Source organism: Halichoerus grypus, chromosome 1 (assembly GCF_964656455.1).
Source record: "Halichoerus grypus chromosome 1, mHalGry1.hap1.1, whole genome shotgun sequence".
NCBI classification, from domain to species: Eukaryota; Metazoa; Chordata; class Mammalia; order Carnivora; family Phocidae; genus Halichoerus; species Halichoerus grypus.
Window position 1 is genome coordinate 127,433,373 of NC_135712.1, and position 20,546 is coordinate 127,453,918.

The 20,546-nt window shown below is 41.3% G+C and overlaps 1 protein-coding gene across 5 annotated transcripts in view; it reads left to right on the plus strand.

Moving 5' to 3' along the window:
• CPNE4 (copine 4) overlaps window positions 1-20,546 on the plus strand; it is a 592,776-nt gene that overhangs the window by 563,927 nt on the left and 8,303 nt on the right. For all 5 annotated transcript variants that reach the window (XM_078071749.1, XM_078071750.1, XM_078071756.1 and 2 more), the window contains 4 exons: window positions 2,329-2,462; window positions 10,665-10,719; window positions 13,883-13,934; window positions 15,040-15,173. In XM_078071749.1, the coding sequence (XP_077927875.1) occupies window positions 2,329-2,462; window positions 10,665-10,719; window positions 13,883-13,934; window positions 15,040-15,173 (375 nt within the window). The remainder of the gene's footprint in view (window positions 1-2,328; window positions 2,463-10,664; window positions 10,720-13,882; window positions 13,935-15,039; window positions 15,174-20,546) is intronic.

Consider the following 20,546-nt stretch of genomic DNA (forward strand, 5'->3'; position numbering starts at 1 on the left):
ATGGAGGCCCCTGACACGTGACCTTTTCATCACAGTCCTTGATTAAAAGGACTTCACCTATTGTCTTCCTCTTTTTTTCCAGTGGCTTGACTTTTGCCTTGTGGCTGGAATCTATCTCAGAAGATGCTGGATTTTACTGGTCCTCTTAGATCACCTCCGGTCATCCTCAGTAACACATTCTCCCTATTACACACACACACACACACACACACTTTAATTGCTCTTTTCCTACCTTTTACAACTGTTCTGATTACAAATAGCTGTTCATTCAAAGCCATTCATCTCTCCTAAATTATCTAGTTGCCTCTAGCTAGTCTCCCTACTTCCAGGCTAAATCGCTTCCGTTCTTTCCAGGAATAAACATAGCCATGTGACATCGTGGCATGTTAGCCGCAGCCATGTATGTTCTCTTGGGTGTACAATGGCATAACGGAGGAGCAGTCTTCAGAGCCATACAGACTGGGGTTTTAACCCAGCTCCATCCCCAGCAAACTTCATCACCTTCGGACACCAGGATCTTCATCGATAAAAAGGAATAGCAATCTCTGCGCCCCAGAGTTTTTTAATGAAAATGAAATAACACAATACCTGGAAAGCAGATCGTACAGTGTCTGATACAGAGCAGGGTTTTAACAAAGGTTACTCCTCTCTTCGTCCCTTTGTTATCTGGGCTAGGGCATCTCAGGGTTAGGGAAGTACTGTGTGATTTTTCTCCACATGACCTTTCCTTTTGAAACACTGTTAGTACTAGCATTTTATCAGCTGGTACTCCCTTTGTTGAAAACATCGGGGTATTCTGAAAATAGATTTTGAATCCTGCTTAAATTCTTTTCAACACAGTCCTGGGGAGGGGTGAGGAAGAAAAGGGGACACAAAATCAGTGATGAAAAAAATAACTTCACGAAAGAAAAAAGAAAGGTTGTAAGTGAACTGTTAATCTATCGCTTTTTCTCTTCTAGTCACTTGGATTCTATTGCAGCATTACAATATAAGGTATGGGGGCTATTTTTGCCTATCAACCTTACTCTTACAGGCTGATCTTTCAGGAGCAGAAACAAAACACATAGCACCTTTTCTCTGTCCTTCCAGAAGTAATATCCCCCCTAAATAAATCCAATAATAGGACATTCCAATTATGTGTCATAATGGAATTTTGTCAAATAGTATACAAATAACATTTCCCACCCACAAGATCATAAGAGAAAATAAAGCCTTTCTGTCATTAGTAAGCCCGTGAGTGGATTCTGGCAGGCCCTGAAGAAAAGGAGAAGATATAACATGAACATTTCTTTCTTTTCCTACAACTCCTTTTATTTTAATACCCCATCTTTTCCCTACCCCTCGCCACTCCCAAGCTGAAGCTTTTTTTTTTTTTTTTTTTGAGAGGTGTTTTCTGGGTTAACTTTTATTTAAATGGTAATCATGTTGGAAATCAGAAGAAATGTTCCTTCCCATTTTAGCACTCTCCAGGCTTGAGCCTTTAGTTGTTGTTTGTTGTTGTTAAGAGTGTTAAGTGAGTCAACTCTTATTTAGATAATGATGCCAGGGGCCAAAAAAAATTTAAGAAGTTCAAGGATAATATCTACTCAGTGGCAAGACAGAGGTTTCTCTTCTCTACCTCCCAGTTGTGATGCCATAGCACTCAGCCTTCTCTGTTATAGGCAGGACTTCTCACATGAGTGGAAACCAAGAGCTGAATGCCTCACTCGAAGCTGCTGCTTGTAGAAAATTTATTATAACCACTTCAACACATCTCTGCAACTCACCACACACGAAAATATGACTATGGCTTTTGGAGATAGACCACATCTTTTTTTTTAAGATTTTATTTATTTATTTGACACAGAGAGAGAGCACAAGTAGGCAGAGCGGCAGGCAGAGGGAGAGGGAGAAGTAGGCTCTCTGCTGAGCAGGGAGCCCCACGTGGGGCATAGACCACATCTTTAGCACAGAATTTAGTTTTTAAGGGATTTTACCTCTGCCTCTGAGATGGAATTGTCCTGCCTGGAGAGCAGAGAAGTCTTTTCTTAGTGAATTAGGAACTGGGGAGCAGATATTCCACCCCTCCTCGTGCTGCTTGGTGATGTGGATCAGCAGTGGCTGGCCCTTCCGACCGACATGTCCATCTCAAGTTCTGTTTCGGCACTGGGGGAGAGGACAATTGAAGACTATGGAAATGGCCTCAACCACATTAATAACTTTCCTTTTGGGCAGGGTATGTGATGTGCTGCTTTTGTCCATCTCAAGCCATGTCTTTTGTGTGGCTGATCATAGTTCCTATGAGATGCATTCACTTTAATCTACCCATTCTCCTATTTTCTCTTCTAGGTAGCTATAGATTTCACAGCCTCAAACGGGGACCCCAGGAACAGCTGTTCCCTGCACTACATCCACCCTTACCAACCCAACGAGTACCTGAAAGCCTTGGTGGCTGTGGGGGAGATCTGCCAAGACTATGACAGGTACAGGACTTCCCGTTGGCTCAGGCCTTCTCTCTCTGTGGATTCTGATGGTCCCTAGCTGATCCTTGGCAGAAAAATGGAAATTAAGTCCAGCAGCTACCCATACTGAGGCTCATGAAGGAACAGGATAAAAGCTTGCCCAAACGTTTTATCCTCTCCACACCTAGAGAAACTGAGTTCAAACACACACACACACACACACACACACGCACACAAAATCCTTTCTCGGCTTTCTCTTCATATTTGTCTTACATTTTGTGAGGTTTCAGAACGTGTCTTGCTACTCAAAGTTTGGTCCGGGGACTAGCAGATAGCACCACCCAGGAACTTAGAATCTTGAGCCCCTCTCCAGACCTATTGAATTAAAATCTGCATGTTAACAAGATTCCCAGATGATTTGTGTCCACTTTGGAGTTTGAGAAGCACCAGTTTATTGGACCTTATGGCATCTAATCTTCACATTCCGCCTTATGGAGTAGGCACTATTTAACAGGAGAGGAAAACTGTGCAGGGAGGTTAAGCAATCTGTGCACTCACTCAGCCCAAGGCAGGATTTGAATGCAGATCTAATTCATTCCACCGCTAAAGCTCATAATCATGGTGTTTCACTGACTTCAGAGCTATTGGTAACATTAGCAGAGGGTGTGAGTCTGCTCATGTGCATGTGTGTGTGCCCGTGGAAGTGTGTGTGTGTGTGTGTTTGTGTGTGTTTGTATGTGTGTATATAGAAAACATGATTTGGGGATCAGATCGATATTACATTTATTTTTTCTTGACGGTAAATATTGACCTTTCCCACCAAGAGAATTGTGATTTATGTAAATTACATTAAACTGAATTTATTTTGCCTTTTCAGTATTTCCAGGTTGAGGTGAAGTTGTTCACATGTTCAAGAAGGTTCTTTGAGGTAGAACTGAAGTAAATATAAATATGGGTAAATCTCAGTTGAGTCCTTAGTGTGATTATAAAACAAGGCTAGTTAGTAATAAGAAGGAACAAACTAATCCTTTAAATCAGGAAAATAAAGTGATTCTGTCCCCCAGTTTCAGAGAAATTGTATAGGAGAGCATGATTTCTGTTCTTCTTAGTCTCATAATTAGTGGTAGTTACATTAAAAATCGGTTGCCCCAAGCACTATAGGGAATGAGACAATCTAGTGACCACAATGTGCAGAGAAACCAACAGGACAGGTGATAAGAAGGGTGTCATCAGCGTCCTTCCTGCTGGTGATTTTCTGGATTCGGCTTGGTCATTGCAAGTAACTCAACAGGGTATAAGGGCAGCTGGGGACTGAATGAACAGGTCCAGTAAAATCAAACAACTTTAAACACTCTTTAAACACTCAGGCCCTTGCTGACACTTGCCCTCTTGTACATTCAGAACAGAGGGCAACAGCATTTTAAATTACCTTGTTGAAGTGATACTTCTTACACTTAACCTTGAGATACTGACTACGAAGACAACTTGAATTTCAGCTCTGATTTCTTTTGGCCCAAATACACGGAGTATTCCTAGACAGGGTATATATCATATGGAGAGTTCCACCAAGGAAAGAAAAAACTGACAAATTGCATCCCCACTGCCAGAAACTTCTTCAGCCATCCCCAGGACACCAAAACAGTCATCTCTCCTTTCTAATATGCACACGAATGTTTTGTTGTACTGGTGTATACATAAGAGGCAAGAAAGAAGGGGGAGAATCTACAGGATTCTTAATAACTTTTAAATCTTGACATGCTCATCGAAGAAATAAAGTAGTTAAAGCACTCGGTACAATTCAATAAATAGATGCTTAACAATAATGTTGACTCTCTTCAGGTGACAAGGCAGTGTTCTAATGCATTCCAGCGAGAAGATTGGTGGGTTGACCGGAAACTAAGCTGCCAATGCCCGGAGCCTTAGCTGTGGTTCTGCAGCAGATTTATGGGATGATCTGGAACAAGCTGCTGAACCTCCTCTGTTTTCTGGTGACCTCACACGCAAGATGCAGATACTACAATCCCAGTGACCCATACATCTTTTAGAGCTATTATCCCCTTAAAACATAAAAGCCAGGCAAAGGCAAAGCCCAGAGAGTGTTTTGTACTCATGCGAAAACACAGATTCAATATAAAACTAAGATCTGACACCTTAGGAGTTACATGAAGAATTATTGTAAATGATTCTTTTAAAAGTTTTAATAGGATAATCCCGAAGTTATCGCCCCAACTGTCCAGGAAAATCAGGCTTCTGCAGCCCAGTGGAGCTTTATGTATACGTATACGTATATGCAAAAAGAAGGCAGCTCCGCATGAAAAGGGCAAATACCTAAGGGGGAAAAGGCCTGAAAAGCCCAGGTGCTCTTTTGAAAGACTCCCTGGAAGACTGTGTAATGCAAGCTGCTCACTTGAGAACTGACAAGCTTCCGCAGTTTCTCCTTTGCGTGGGTGGATAGACAATAGACAGGCAGAGTCAGGAAATTTCAAGTTCGGGCTTTGGAATTAATTTATTCTCACATCAAAGTCACTGAGGTTGATGTTCAAAAGAAACACTTGAATAAAAACTGACAGAAGGCGACGTACCCCCTCCTGCAGCGACAGAGAGGTTTTTAATCCCCATGAGCCTTAGAAATTGCTCCCCGCCTCTGACAGCCTGGGGTTTTTCTTTCTGCCTTGTACAGTCATTGCTGAGGGGTCAGTACAAGGTGATCAGCGAAGCAGAACAGCTTGAGAGATGCATAAAGCCCTTCTCAGGGTGGCCTTGAAGGGGAAGCTTTTCCACAAATATCTAGGCCTAAGCCCAGAAGACAGTCCTGTGAGCCCGCTCTGTCTCCGTTTCTGTGCCTTGGAGAGAGAGAACACTGCCCATACTCTCCCCTCGGACTCCCCAAGCATGCACACATGTATGTGTGCGCACGCACGCACACACACACACACAAGCTCATATATTCCCTGTTGGTTGTAGCACTTGCCCAGCTCCTGTGAACATCCTGCTCAGGCTGCTCAAGACCAAGGTGACATCCATTCCTTGGGCCCAGCGGAGATGTGGGTCTCTGACCACCTGCCGTGTCCTCCAACAAAAGGCTGGTCTCTCTGCTATCAAGAGAGTATAGATACTGAATCTATTGCTTGGAAGCATAGACTGCCATTTCATGGATGTGGCCACCCCACATCTGAGGCAGGAGTCCTCCTGCATGGTGTGCTAGGAGGCAAAGTTAGGGCTGATGCCCCATCTGACAGGTATTGGGGTTAGAATCAGAAGATAGGTTTGTATCACAGTGCCATTCCTTTCACTCTACAAACACCAGTCAGTGGCTCTCAGCCTTGGCTGCGCACTGGAACCATTCAGGAAGTCTTAAAATACGCTGATGCCCGGGCCCCACCCCAGAGCCTGATTTAGTCTGGTATACATCCTGAGGAATCAGGATTTTTCATGGGCATTTTTCTAATGGGCATCCCAAGTTGAGATCCAGAGTTAAATCAGTTAGATGGGTCAGATGCAGCCACGCAGCACCTGTTGGCTGCCAGGCGCCTCACATGGTGCCGTAAAGACAGAGACAAACTAAGAGAGTGTAATTTCCCCCCAGCTGCTTCACAGTCTCAGGGAGAAAAAGCCATGTAAATAAACCACAGCCCAGCATAGTCAGGGCAGCTTGCCCTGTGTAAGGACGGGGACCGCATCAAGAGAAGGAGTAACTTTCCTACGTGAGTTTCCAAGGTAGTCAAGGAGGGCCTTCTGGGGATGGCAAATTCTGGGATGTTCAGAATTCTGCTAATACCGTCCTTTGTTGTTATTAGAACATGGATGGACTTATCTTTATTATTCTGAGTCTTTAGACCAGACCAGTTTCCTACAAAGGGCAGAGTCAACAGGGGTGATGGAAAGAGCATGGGGTCCTAGTGACAGGTAGACCCTGGGTTCAGACCCCAGCTCTGCTGCCTCTGTTCTGAGGTTTCCTTCCATTCCATGGGCCTTGATGTCCTTGATTTCAAATGGAAGGTTTATCAAACTTTTCTTGCAGAGCAGTTGTAAGGATTAGATATAAAGTGGCTAGCTAGCACATGTTCTGCCTGTGATACTCAGTAAATGATAGAGGCTATTATCTTTGATACTCTTAATTAGTTTTAAAAATAAACTGAACACAAAAGGAAAAAGGGATTATAGTGTCAGATCTAAAGGACATTTTGGACCGAAAAACCTTTAATTTTTAGTTTGGGCATATACCCCTATTAAGAATTTTATAAAAATGTGTAATCTCACACATTTTTACGTTGAAATCTAATGTTTTCCATCATGAGTTTAAACAATGACAAAGACCGAAAATCCTGGTGTATTGTAAATATGGACATTTAGACATAAAACTCTTACATAACTCTTGTGAATACATTTAGTAGGATCTAAATGCCATAGCTCTGTGATACTCACCATCACCCATTTAAAAAATGCATGAACAAGTTCTTTAGCCGGAGTTGAGAATTTTAATTATTTCTTCTTTTTCATGAAACTGTATTTCCAGTCCCCTCCCCCAAAGAATTTCATCCTAATGTTTCTTTAAGATTTTGGTTCAAAACCCTTTTATTGATTTCTACAATAAAAATATGAATATAAATTTTAAAATTTCTAATTTCTAAAATTTTCTATGTTGAAAAGACTCAAAATATTTTTTAAAATCTTCTGTTTGAGTCTTTATTACAATCATCATTAATGCATGATTGATCAAAAGAACATAAATATAATTATTGCCTATAAAAAATAAAAACTTTTAATGAAACAAAATAGTGGGGTTTTTTTCCCAAGTAGTTTACATATCTGTAGATGAATGAATGGTACTAGAATAGAAGAGTCTAGCATCAATTCTAATCCAATTTTTTGTTTTTACCAATATAAATACTGAGAAAACTTGTTCTTATAAATAAGTATATGGTAATGAAAAGAGTTTGACTGGCAGTATTGCTTATTTCTTTCTGTTCAAGGTTACATATCAAAAAAAAATCACGTAATGGTTTATCACCAAAATGTATTTGTAATGATCTACCAGCTGATATCAGCACTTCCTACAATTTTTAAAAGCAAAAATTAGCAACTACCTGACTTGCAAAAGGATTTGTTTCCTAGGTCCCTTATTTTCTACTGCAGAGTTCTTGCACTCTGGAACAACACACCATTGTGGTTAAGATTCAGACTGGGTAAGGAGAAGGATAATTGTAAAAGGGAAGGTGTGAATGGAGAGCAGGTCTTTCTATCACAGGTGTTCCCTGAAGATCAATTTCAACAGAGAATACATATGAAAGTAGAGAAACTGAATACTGATTTCCTTTAAAAAAAAAAAAAAAAGCCATGCTCTCTTACCCCAGAAGGGCTTTGCATTTCCATGTACCCCAGTGTTAAGACCACTGTCTTAAAGAACAGTCTTAATTAAATGTCTAGGTGTTCCGAAATGCTGTTTTGCTCTGAGTCAGTCAGCCTCTGTTTCCTTATGGATGAGGTAATTTGTCTTTATTTTTATTACTCTCTTTCTTCATCCCAAAGTCTTCCTTAACAGGAGGGTAAAAATGGTGTTTGAAAATGAATCTTCCATCTGGACATCATTGGACCAAGATCATTCCCTAACAAGTTCAGGAACGCATGCTCATTACCACTGAAGACTATGGGCTCTTTTATTGTATTTTATACTGTTTTATTCCAATGGTAAGAATAAACGATTGCCATTAGCAATGTGGTAATATTGAATTTTCCAAGTTGGCAAGTTCCACCGATCATTTTCCCAGTAGTTGTAGAGTGGCCCCTTTTCTCGGTGCTGAGTGGATTCAATCTCAAGTTCTTTGATGCGCTGGTGTACCATGCTTGTGTGCTCAACCTGCCTTCTCTTGCCTCTTGCATAAGACTCCTCTCTGCCTAGTTTTATTTTTAGTCAGGAAGCATGGACGTTTCAATCTATTGTGCTTAGGCTTGAAAATTTTCCTTTGGTATGTTTGTTAGTTAGAGACTTTGTGGTGGCTAACTTCAGAGAGTTGATGTCCTCCTGGGTCATTAATTATTCCTCTTGTAGGTGAGGCATTTCCCCTACCTCCCTGCTCTTGAAATTCAATTACATAACAGTGTATCATGCTCAGCAAACTTCAAATCCCCCAGGGTAGCTTAGAAGGTATTAAAAAAATATCATTAAGGCTGGAACATTGGTTTGGTGATTAGAAATGGATGGAATATTAGATCTCACCCTTTCTAAACTCATCAAAAGGTATGGAGCCTCCTAGGTTTCTGTTTTGACTTCTGAGCCATCTCCAGGTTGGAAGAACCAGAACCCGTTCTCCACCCTGGAAAATTTTCTTCCAGACTTACCCCGAAAGCACCTGTGAACTCTCTCTCACAGATTCCTTTTCATACCTGCTCACCCTTGTCTTGCTTGAGGAGGAATTACTGAGGCAATGTAAGTCAGTATTTCCAAGGACCAGAAGTATTTTTTTCTCAGAGCTGTGGCTAATCCTTCATAAGACGTTGTGTTTTTCTATTTACCAATATTAATACCTTTTCTACTACATGCCAGATGCAATGCACCACAAAGCCTGTATCTACACAATAGTGAGGAAAAGGGAGAGCTGGTGGTTTTCTAGAGAATTTGACTAATTCCAAAAATGCTGGCTTTCTTGTATCTCCCAACCCCTACCCCAAATTTGCTCGACTTGGCTGCATTTTGGTGAAGTGTTATCAAAGCCATCATTGGCTACTAATGACCTCTACATCTGTCGGATGGTGATGGCTTTGGTACTTTAGTACTTTGATTTCTCTGTCAGCCTTGGGAGGTCCCCTTTGGTTGACAGAGCCATTCAGGGACAGTGAGCCCTAATCTGAATTTCCTCTTTTCCTTGACTAACTCTGCAAAGAACTGTGAAATGTAGGAATTGTTCCAAGAACAAATCTCAGTTGTATTTTTAATGGGAGAGAACGTAAAAGGTAGATGGCATGAGAAGGATGTGCCTTTGCCAAGAGCAATATTCCAGAGCCCCACTGCAACAGTTTTCCTAAAGAGAGTCTTACTTGTCTGGTCAGGGGGTCCCGTTACCGGAAGTTCCAGAAGGAAATTACATTTAATGCCAAATAAAATCATTGAATTATAATGGGACAACAGAAAAGGCATGGGCTTTAGAATCACACAGTCCTCCCTGGTAAACACCTTTGGCCATTTTCTTAGCCTTTCTGAGACTTAGTTTATTCATCTATAAGCAGGAATAATAAGTAGGTGGAACTTCAAGGGTTGCGTGAGAATTAAATAAAAATGTACATTGCCTAGCATCATGCCCGGCACATTGTATGTGCCAATTAAAGTTAATTCTTCTCCCCATCATCTCACCTATAGTACAGTAAAGTTGGAGTTAATATAACATATGTAAATGAATAAATTAAGAGAGAAATTTCAATATGCATAAGAGAAACCAAGCCATGATTCAATTCATGAGTTGTCTAGTCATTAAATATTTATTGTGCACATACTCTATGGCAAGTATGCTGAAGAGAGGGTCAAGGGGCAGTTTGGGACAGAGGCAGTGGAGATGTAAAGATATTAATACCAAAAAAAAACAGCATCTCTTTGCATTCAGGAGATAAGAAAAGACATGTAAACAGTTTATGTTGTTTGTATGAGTTAAAGTAATGGATGCAATGAGTCCTGTAGATGGAACCAAGTTCTGACAGTTAGCCAGCCTTCCAAGCTTCCCATTGATTTTTAATATCTCTTTGGATTTAGACTCATCTGGATTTGAATCCTGGCTCTAACTAGCAGCCTGATCTTGGATAAGTCACTTTACCTCCCAAGATATTTCCCCACCTGGGAAATGGGAATAATGGTCCCTCCCTACAAAGATTTTAAAAGATAATATATATGAAAAACCCTAATAGTCAACCATTGGAGTTACATAATTCATAACCACTTTTCAAAGACAGAAAACTGGGGTAGGGGAGGTGAGGCAATCCTGGGCCATTTTATTCCTTAGTATCAAATCTAGCAAAAAGTTATGGGAAGAAATTGCAGACTAATGACTATAAAGAACTTTGTGGATTCCTTCTTGATTTTAATTACCCATGCTACTGCTATCCCCTGTTACCACAGATAATCAAGAAGCATGAGTCCGCATTTGACATAGTAACATGTCCTAGTGAGGTAATGCAGGTTCATGTTTTTCTTCCTCATTAGATGAACAATTGAAGCAACTTCTTTTTTTTTTCCAGTGACAAAATGTTCCCAGCCTTTGGGTTTGGTGCCAGGATACCCCCAGAGTACACGGTGAGTGAGTAGAGAACCTTTGCTGTAGCCAAAGGATGACTTAGGTTTCCCTCATAGGAGTTCACTCTTTTGGCCCTTGATAAAATTATGTAAGTAGAGCCCCAAAACTCAGAAATGGTCTTCAGAACCAGTGGGATTAGCTCACTGGAGCCTATCTTTTGATGAAATTCAATCTCCTGTATTCCAGATGGGTCTTCTCAGAGGTCCAAATGAAGGGTCCCATTGTTGAGCTTCTTAATAGATACGGTCAGAGACTGAGAAAACACTCAGGAAGTTGATCTCCACTGGCTCAGAACCTATCTATCCAGGTCTCCCCCAGAGAAAGGTCCTACTGACAATGCCAACGGTGAAAGTTCATGACAGGGATATCTACAGACTCCCTCATTCCAAGTCTCTGAGCCCCAGGCCTATGTGGGGGAGAGACACAGTGAAGTCCTGAAGGAGAATCACTCTGGCTTCGAGTATTGGGAAACTGAAAGGTTTCTGTGAAAACACTGGAGTCCTATTTGATACTGATTTCTCATGAACAAGGAAGGCAAAGATTGTGAAGAGAGATTTGCACTGCAGTGGAGCTGAGGCATTGTGCTATGGTATACCAGATGCTTCTGTGGGACACTCTCCACAGAGAACTCTGCTCCCACTGGTAGAAGGGCCTTGGAGAGACAGCAAGGTCCCTACCCCAGCCTCACCAATTCCTCTGAGGTACAAGCTAAGTGGAAACAATACTGCTCAGTCATCAGTTTTTCTTTTACTGATTGAGTCACAGAGCAGGAGAAAAATGCTGACGTTTGCTCCCACACCAGAGCTGTCAGACCAAGGGCTTTCCCCTCCTGTGAAAAAAGGGAATCCATATCCCTGTTACTGCTGGAGTGAGCAGTGGATAGAGTGGCATGTCTCTCTGACCTGTCCTCTTTCTTGTTTGCCTTATATCCCACACTGCCTTCCCTGCCAGGCATGGCTACAGAATTTTAGAAGCATTTGTTGGAAATTGAGCACATGGGGAGGAAGAACTTAGAACAGGAGCTGCTGACTGGTGGCCTGTAGACATTATTCAGGCCACAAGTGTATTATATCTGACACACACTTTTTTTAAGAATTATACAATTTCATATACAATGTCACACTTCTCGCTTCTCCAGAAAAACTAAAAGACCTGGCAACACTATGATTAAAAGATTACACATGCAAGAATTAGCCAGAACTGAGGAGATGCAGTCCCCTTTAGATGGGGTATCAATTCCAGAATGTGGGCAAATGGGTGCCAACCTTCTTCCCAGAACTGCTGAGCTTTGAGAATGAAATGCACCTCAAAAACTACCAGTCCATGGGGTGCCTGGGTGGCTCAGTCAGTTAAGCATCTACCTCTTGATTTCAGCTTGGGTCATGATGTCAGAGTCATGAGATCGAGCCCTGTGTAGGGCTCCGCACTCAGCAGGGAGTCTGTTTGAGATTCTCTCTCTCCCTCTCCCTCTGTCCCCACCCTCCCCATCTCTCTCTCTCTCAAATAAATAAATAAATCTTTAAAAAAAAAACAAAAGCATAAAAACAGTCCAACTACCCAAAGATGGGTATTTTTTCAGGCCCTCCTTATCTCATCTGTGACATCTGCCTGGCCCCCCTCCTGGAGTAACTCATCCTTCTTGCTGTTTTCTGAAGTCCTCATGCTGACCTGATCCCTTGGCTCCATGCTGCCTGTCAGCTAACTTATTCTTCCTGCTGTCTTAACAGGCATCCCTCCCATATCCTCATTGCTGTTCTTGAAAAGTCATGCAAATGCCCCTTTTCCATGCATAATTTCCCCTCTGCCCTGACAGGCACTGATGGTCTCAGCCTGTCGGATGCCCCCAGAGAGTTTATCACAATTGACTTCTTTAGGATAAGATCTCAGAGTTTGCCTTGAAACTGAGCCACAAGCACCTCTGTCTTAGTTTGCACTCTCTCGGAAATAGACCTTGAGACAAGGATTTGGATGCAAGTTATTTATTTGAGAGGTGGAGGAAACCTCAACAGAGGGTGGGGACATGGGGAAGTCAACACAGGGTATGCTAACAAGCCAGTTACCACTGTGGGCAGCTGGAACTTAATTCTGCTGGGGGCCCCAGGGAGATAGTGTAGAGCATGCACAGACCCCAAGAGATAAGACAGCTGGGGTATTGATACACCATATCCTGTCATCCAGTGAGTGATTAAGGGCTGCTCCCCAGGGACATGAGTTTCCCAACACTTACAGCTAGGCAGGCAAAGCAGGCTCTGGAGGCCTGAGAAAGACTTAAGGTCAATAAAGCAAGTAAGATGGTTGGAAGTCAGCTGACTTGCCTGGAAGTGCTCAGGGCAAGGAAATGTGGGGTAGGGCACCAACACTAAGAAAAGAGGGGTCTTTTAACACAGTGACCTATCTTCTAGCCCCCAAAAGAGTCAGTGCTTGGAAATAGCCTTTGAAATGGAAGTCTCTGTATAATTCCAGATGATCCAATAAAAATGTCCAGATGTCAGAACATCCCTCTTGTTTTATCAGGTTTTAGAAACAAAAAAAGTAAACAATATCCTTTTTGACCTTATGCATAGGTCCTGCCAGGTAGAGGAAATTGTGTTGGAAGAGTAAAAGTTGTATTACTTTATTACTTTTCCAAGAGTAGAGTCTATTTTAACCTGTGTATATGTGAAAATCCTTCTGCCCTGTATTTCTGCATATCATGTTAGAATGATTCTTAAATGTCAACAGCTTAGCTGGAGCCTTCATAACCATCACCATGTTGGGCAGACAGCTTGCGTTATTGAGCTATCATTGTTTTTATCACTGGGTCCAAATAGAGCTCAGCCAAATCTAAGCCTCCAGGCTGTGGCCAGTTCTATCTGGAAGCTATGTGGAGTTACAGTTTTCAGAAATCTTTTCTTCGATTTCTTTTTTATTTGCCTTATTCTCCTCTCCTGCCAGCATTTATCTGATTCTAGAAAGTCTTCCTGTCACCTCAACTCCACAGGGAGCTTAGAATTCACCCTCCATCTCAGATTGATTGTGTAAAGGCTTAAAATGGTTCCTGCTGCTTAACACATAATGAATGTGATGGGCATTTGTTTGCAAACTCTAAACCCCAGTGCCTCCTTACTGGATTAAAGTTGTAATTCTCTTTTCTTCCTTTTTTAAATTTTAATTGGTGTCTAGGTCTCTCACGACTTTGCAATCAACTTTAATGAAGACAACCCGGAATGTGCAGGTAAACCACACATAAAAGCAAGCTGAGGTCTCACAGCCCTTCCGTGGGTACCTTTCCCATTTTAGTCTCTCTGCTCCGAGGCAGCATCTCAGTTAGCCACAGTCATCTGTCCACAGCAGAGAAGTAGGCCTTCTGGATCCAAATAAACCATGCTACTCCAAAGGCAATGGAGAGCCATAATAGCAGAGCGGAAAAATAGCTATAAAAGACAGAATGCAGAAGAGGTCTTGAGCTTACAGCAAGAGTATTGATACCAATTCTGGATTTCTCTGGCCAAAAAAAACGTGGGGAAGAAATATACCCGATGGGCAGTGATTAGCTACCCCTCTTTCTGCTTTCTAAATTTTCATTATGTATTTATTTATCACAACTTCCTCTCCGTGAAGGAATAAGGAAGGGGGAAACGTGGAAAGCATTTGACACTTTCTGCATGCTAGCAAAGGATATGACTTCAAACAAGTAGCTTTATGCTTTTGTGCCAGAAAGAGCCTTCTCAAAGGCTTTGGTCGGTGTTGCATTATTTCCAGCTAGAAATTCCTTGACATATTCCATCAAATAATGATGATGAAGCGATGTACACATGACTCCTACAGGTGACCCAGGGTGGTATATACTAGAGGAGACTCAGCAGGTGGTGTGAAAACTAGAGAAGCATTAAAGCTGACTTGCCTAGTGGCTGAGAGCACAGCCCTGAGATAGAGCCAGACAAGACCTGGGTGTGAATCTTGAGACTACAACTCACTTGCTGTGTGACCTGACGCAGATCATTTAACCTCTCTGTGCCTCAGTTTCTTCACCTATAAAAGGGTATAACATCTATTTCGTTATGCTATGAGGATCTAATGAAATCATATGTGTAAAGTGGGACATTAGGGAAAAGTTTGTGTAAATGGTTGCTTTTAACTTGAGCTTTTAAAGAGAATGATTTCAGTGGGAGTGTAGGCAACACCAGAGACGTGGTATTTTCTTTTTTACCTTAAGGATATAAATGTGATGTTGATAAGGACTACTGGGGGCAACTGAATGCTTTATTTCTGTGTGTGTTTGATTACACCTGTATTTGAGGGGACTACTGAACTACTGATCTTTGCCAATTTCACCTTAGGAATTCAAGGAGTTGTGGAGGCCTATCAGAGCTGTCTTCCTAAGCTCCAGCTTTATGGTCCTACCAATATCGCCCCCATCATTCAGAAGGTCGCCAAGTCAGCATCAGAGGAGACTAACACCAAGGAGGCATCGGTAAGGAGAGGCTGGTCCTCCTGCTAATGGGCGTTTACCCGGATATTGGCCATAGCACCCATCCCACTCTGACAATAAATCCAAACATTTCTATCTGTGTGAGTTTGGACAAATGCCTTAACCTTCCCCTATCCTCAGTCTCCTCAACTGAAAAATGGAGATAATCATACCCAACTCTGCTGGGTTATTGTGAGGCTTAGCGAGGCCACATCTCAAATTCTGCAACATTACCTGAACACAGGAGACACTCAACAATGGAAGCTACTATAGTCACCAGAGTATGGGTCATACCCACCTCATGTTCTTGGGGAAGAAAAAACTATCCAAAAATAAGCTTCCTTTCCAATGTACCCATACTACAGATGAAAGCAAAGCAAAACAGAAGTAAAACAATGGATGAATCTGTCTCCTGGTGGTCAAACGCGACCACACAAAACATCATGGCAAAGATTTGTTTCACATTCTGTTCGTGGTTTTCTTAAGAAAAATGCAAACCAAGCAAAAAGACCAAACAGAGTTTGGTTTTTTCCCCTAAAATTTTAGAGTTAAATATATTACCATAATAACTTTTCTAAATATCATTTTTAATGATACCAATATTTTCCTTTTCTAGCTTTCTTAATTTTTTTTCAGATTTAGTAGAATATTACCAATGTCTGAAATTTTCTCTAATTTTATCCTGGGTTCCAAGATACTGAATTTGCATGAAGAAGATTATATACTTCTCCCTCATCTGCTGACATGAACTCATCCAAGCTATTTGCACTGTACCCAGGTTTTCAGCCGTCCTCATATTAGAATGGATGGAGGACCATGCTCATATCTGATGTCAAACTCTTGTGTACTGGGGCACATTCCCTCTCAATTATCCAAGGACATTGACCCAGCAGTTATGTTCCCCTTCTCTCCTTATCATCTGTTTCCCCTTTCTACTGAAAACTCATTCCCATTAGCAAATAAAACAGGCTATAATACCTATGAATTAAAATCTCTCCTTTGATACTACTTAACCCTTTAGCTACTGTCCCTTACTTTACTGTCCTTCAAAGCACAAGGAGAGTCTCCCTCACTGTCTCCATCCACCCATACCAGTCAGACTTTCCTCCCCAACATTTGTCTGAAAATTATACTTCTCAGAGTCAATGACACCTCCATCTTGCCAAACGCACGAGGCCATGGAGCAAATTTGAATCCTCACAGATGCAAGATTTAGAAATAAGGGTTGAACAGGATCAGTATTTCATTTTACGTTTTTTTGTGTTTTTTTTTTTTACTTTTTTTCATCACCAGAACTTCAAATTCAAACTCTTCAAATGATAACTTGGCTCAGAAACCCAACATATAAAGTAGATTTTAAGAAAATAGACTGTCCTTCCTAAATCTGGACTAAGGGGTGGGATTAGGTGGGTCTGCTCTGAAAGGGCAGGTCAAGAATTGGTGGAGGAAGCGTCTAATCCACACAGCCCCAAATAATTTACCCTATAGGCCAGAAACACTGATGTTTTGCCCCAGAGATTTTCCCTGTTCTTTGAACAGTGCATGGTCCAGGGCCCCTTGCTATTACTGATTGCTAAGGATCCTAACGTTGAACCTCTTTGGCAGGTTGTGCGGGGAGTCTATGGCTGTCAGATTTTCTTCTCGATTTTTGTGGAACTCTTGTACAAATTAAAAACAAAAAAAATCCCCTCCTTATCTAAACAGGACCTCAAGTTCATTCAAAGATGGTAATATTTCATCTGTGAGCATTTTCTAGCCTGACTTTAGAAGCAACTACTACTGATCGCTTTATTGGAAATTTCCATCAGGATTTCAGTCCAGCAGTCTGCAGCATATTACCTTTAGCTAGATTGAACCTTGAAGGAGCAGATTCTAGAATCCTGACAATCTCTTCGGATCAGTGGTTTTGGACCTTTTTTGTTCCATGAACACCATTAACAGCTAGTGAAGCCCATGGACCCCTTCTCAGAAATGCTTTTAAATGCACAAAATAAAATATATATTATAAATAAATCACATATATTGAAATGCATTCAGCAAAATATTTTTAAATGTGGCTAAGAAGCAAGATAAATATAGCAATAAAATGCTGCTTTTATTAATATTAAAGTATGAGAACCAGTAACTAGTCTAATAATTCTGTCATTTCTAAGTAGTGTTGATATAAATGATATAGTAAGATATTTACAGTCACTGTAATATAATAGGAAAATATTCTGTGATTTCTATTGGTGACTAAGTCACAAGCACAGTTAAAACTAATTTTATTTGTTGATTATAATTGAAAAAAATTATAAATTTTAGTTAGAGGTTAGTGAAACTAAAATATAATTTACCCCAAGTTCACAGACTGTCTGAAATCTTTCAGTAGTCCACCGGCCCAGTTCAAGAATCCGTGCTCTAGGGGCTCCTGGCTGGCTCAGTTGGTAGAGTGTGTACCTCTTGATCTCGGGGTTGTAAATTTGAGCCCTCTGTTGGGTGTAGAGATTACTTAAAAATAAAATCTTTAAAAAATAAAATAAAATCCCTGCTCTAGATGAAAAGTCAACAAACTGCATTCTATAGCATGTTTATCAATGGCTTGTAGGCTAAGAGTGGCTTTTACATTTTTAAATGGTTGAAAAAAAAATCCAAAGAAGAAGAATAATTTCATGGCACATGGAAGTTATATGACATTCAAACTTCAGTGTCCGTCAGTAAAGTTTTATCAGAACACAGCCATGCCTGTTCCCATTAAGTAATGAATATGGCTATTCTCACACTACACTAGCAGGGTTAGGTTGTCGGACAGAGATCACTATGGCCCTCAAAGCCTAAAATATTGATTATTGTCCCTTTACAGAAAATATTCTCCCAACCCTGTCTCTAGACCATTCCAACTCTAAAGTTTCTTGATGTGGTAGTGTGGCTATCAGGTGTTTTGTTCCTGGAGGTATTGAGCAGGTAGGAGCGATCCACCCCCTTGGACCACAAAGATCAAATCAAATGGGAGCTGGGAGAGGTAGAGAAAGGAGGAAGAGGACACAGAAGTGTGACTCACGCAAGGGCCCATCTGCTCTTGAGTCAGAAGTGGTCTCCCTCCAGGTGTGGCATCTGCCTGGCCTTCCAAAGTGTACCCTGGGAAGGGTGATATATGATTCTGGTATATTCCACACTCCTTCCCCCTATCCCCAACAACCAAGTTGCCTCCTTCTGCCCCTTCTCTGCACCTCCCTAGCTGCACCATCAGGTCATCCTACTGAAACCTTCCTCCAAACTCCCAGGCCACCTTTTTTGTGACTGTATATGACTCAAAGAGCATGGATATGGATGAAAATGTACAACTTGAATGAATTTGAAAATGGGTTGGTTAGCTAGAACTAGGGATGGGTAGTTAGTGGACATGGAACAGAATTAGTCTTTACATTAAACTATACAGAAAGCATTTAAAACATACGGCTGTCTTCATCATAGTGTGAATTTCTGTTCCCTCCAGTTGCACTTCTGACATGTTATTTTGTTTAAAATATTTGTTCTGACTTATGGAGAGAAGCGGGAACCTTTAACACTAACAGCCTGTGTGCAACCTTTTAAGCATGATTCTCAAAACCAGATGTTTTCAGAATGTGGCTAGGCTATCCAGACTTTCTTCTTTGAAATATGGCAACTTGAAATGGCTTACTAATCCCACATTTACCCCTTGCAGATGTTGGGCATATTGCAAAAATTACATTAGATTGGCATGAATTGGCATCCCAGTGGCCCGCTTCCCTCCCATCTCACAGTAGATGCTCACAACTTCTGATGGCCTTCCTTCTCCAGACCCCATAGCGGGTCCTGAGCCCTCCCTGTGCTGATGGAGACAGAATGTCTTCTCCAGTTTCACTCTCAGATGAGCCCCCTCCAGCCTATCAAGGTGGAAAAAGGCCAACCAGGCTGCAGGCAGGGAGCTGGGACTTGGAGCAAGAAGCCACAGGAGCTCAGCACCACAAGCACACTCAAACTAGACCAGACCATGGTGTATGGCCTTTGGGGCAAGAGGCAGCAACCCACACCCTCTGCTAGCAAGGCTTTAGACTAGTGCTGTCCACTAGAAATATAATGGAGTTGTATATGCGATTTTAAATTCTCTAGTAGCCACATGTTTAAAAGTTAAAAGAATCAAGGGAATTAATTTTTTTTAATTTTATTTTATTATGTTATGTTAGTCACCATACAATACATCATTAGTTTTTGATGTGGTGATCCACGATCCATTGTTTTCGCATAACACCCAATGCTCCATGCAGTACGTGCCCTCCTTAATACCCATCACCGGGCTAACCCATCCCCTCACCCCCTCCCCTCTAGAACCCTCAGTTTGTTTCTCACAGTCCATAGTCTCTCATGGTTCGTCTCCCCCTCCGATTTCCCCCCCTTCATTTTTCCCTTCCTTCTCCTAACGTCCTCCATGCTATTCCTTATGTTCCACAAATAAGTGAAACCATATGATAATTGACTTTCTCTGCTTGACTTATTTCACTTAGCGTAATCTCCTCCAGTCCCATCCATGTTGATGTAAAAGTTGGGTATTCATCCTTTCTGATGGCTGAGTAATATTCCATTGTATATATGGACCACACCTTCTTTATCCATTCATCTGTTGAAGGGCATCTCGGCTCTTTCCACAGTTTGGCTATTGTGGACATTGCCGCTATGAACATTGGGGTGCATATGGCCCTTCTTTTCACTACATCTGTGTCTTTGGGGTAAATACCCAGTAGTGCAATTGCTGGGTCATAGGGTAGCTCTATTTTTAATTTTTTGAGGCACCTCCACACTGTTTTCCAAAGTGGCTATACCAACTTGCATTCCAACCAACAGTGTAAGACGGAATTAATTTTAATCATATATTTTGTCTAACCCAATATAACCAACATATTCTCATCTTAATAAGTCTTCCATATAAAAAATTATTAATAAAATATTTTACATTCTTTCTTTTGTACTCAGTCTTCAAAATCCGTGTGTATTTTATAATATATCATCTTAATTTGGATACTAAATTATCACCGCAAATACTTGATCTTTTTAGGTTTTCTATATTAATAGCTGAGAAACTAGAGTCACATGCCTGAGTTGTTCCAAATGTATTTAAAAGGTTTCCAATAACTGAATCAAGTCTTCATTTTGAAGGTTAAATTTGAATTCATTAAAATGAAATAAAATTCGAATTTCAGTGCCTCCGTTACTCTAGCCACATTTCAAGGGCTCAGTAGGCACATGGAGCTAGTGGCTATTGTATTGGGCAGTGTAGCTGTGGACTCTGAAAATTCCCCGAGCTGAAGAGGTCTGGTCCCATTCCTCAGGAGATGAAGACGGTGTAGACCCAGAGGAGGTAAGTTTTCCCAGGAACTC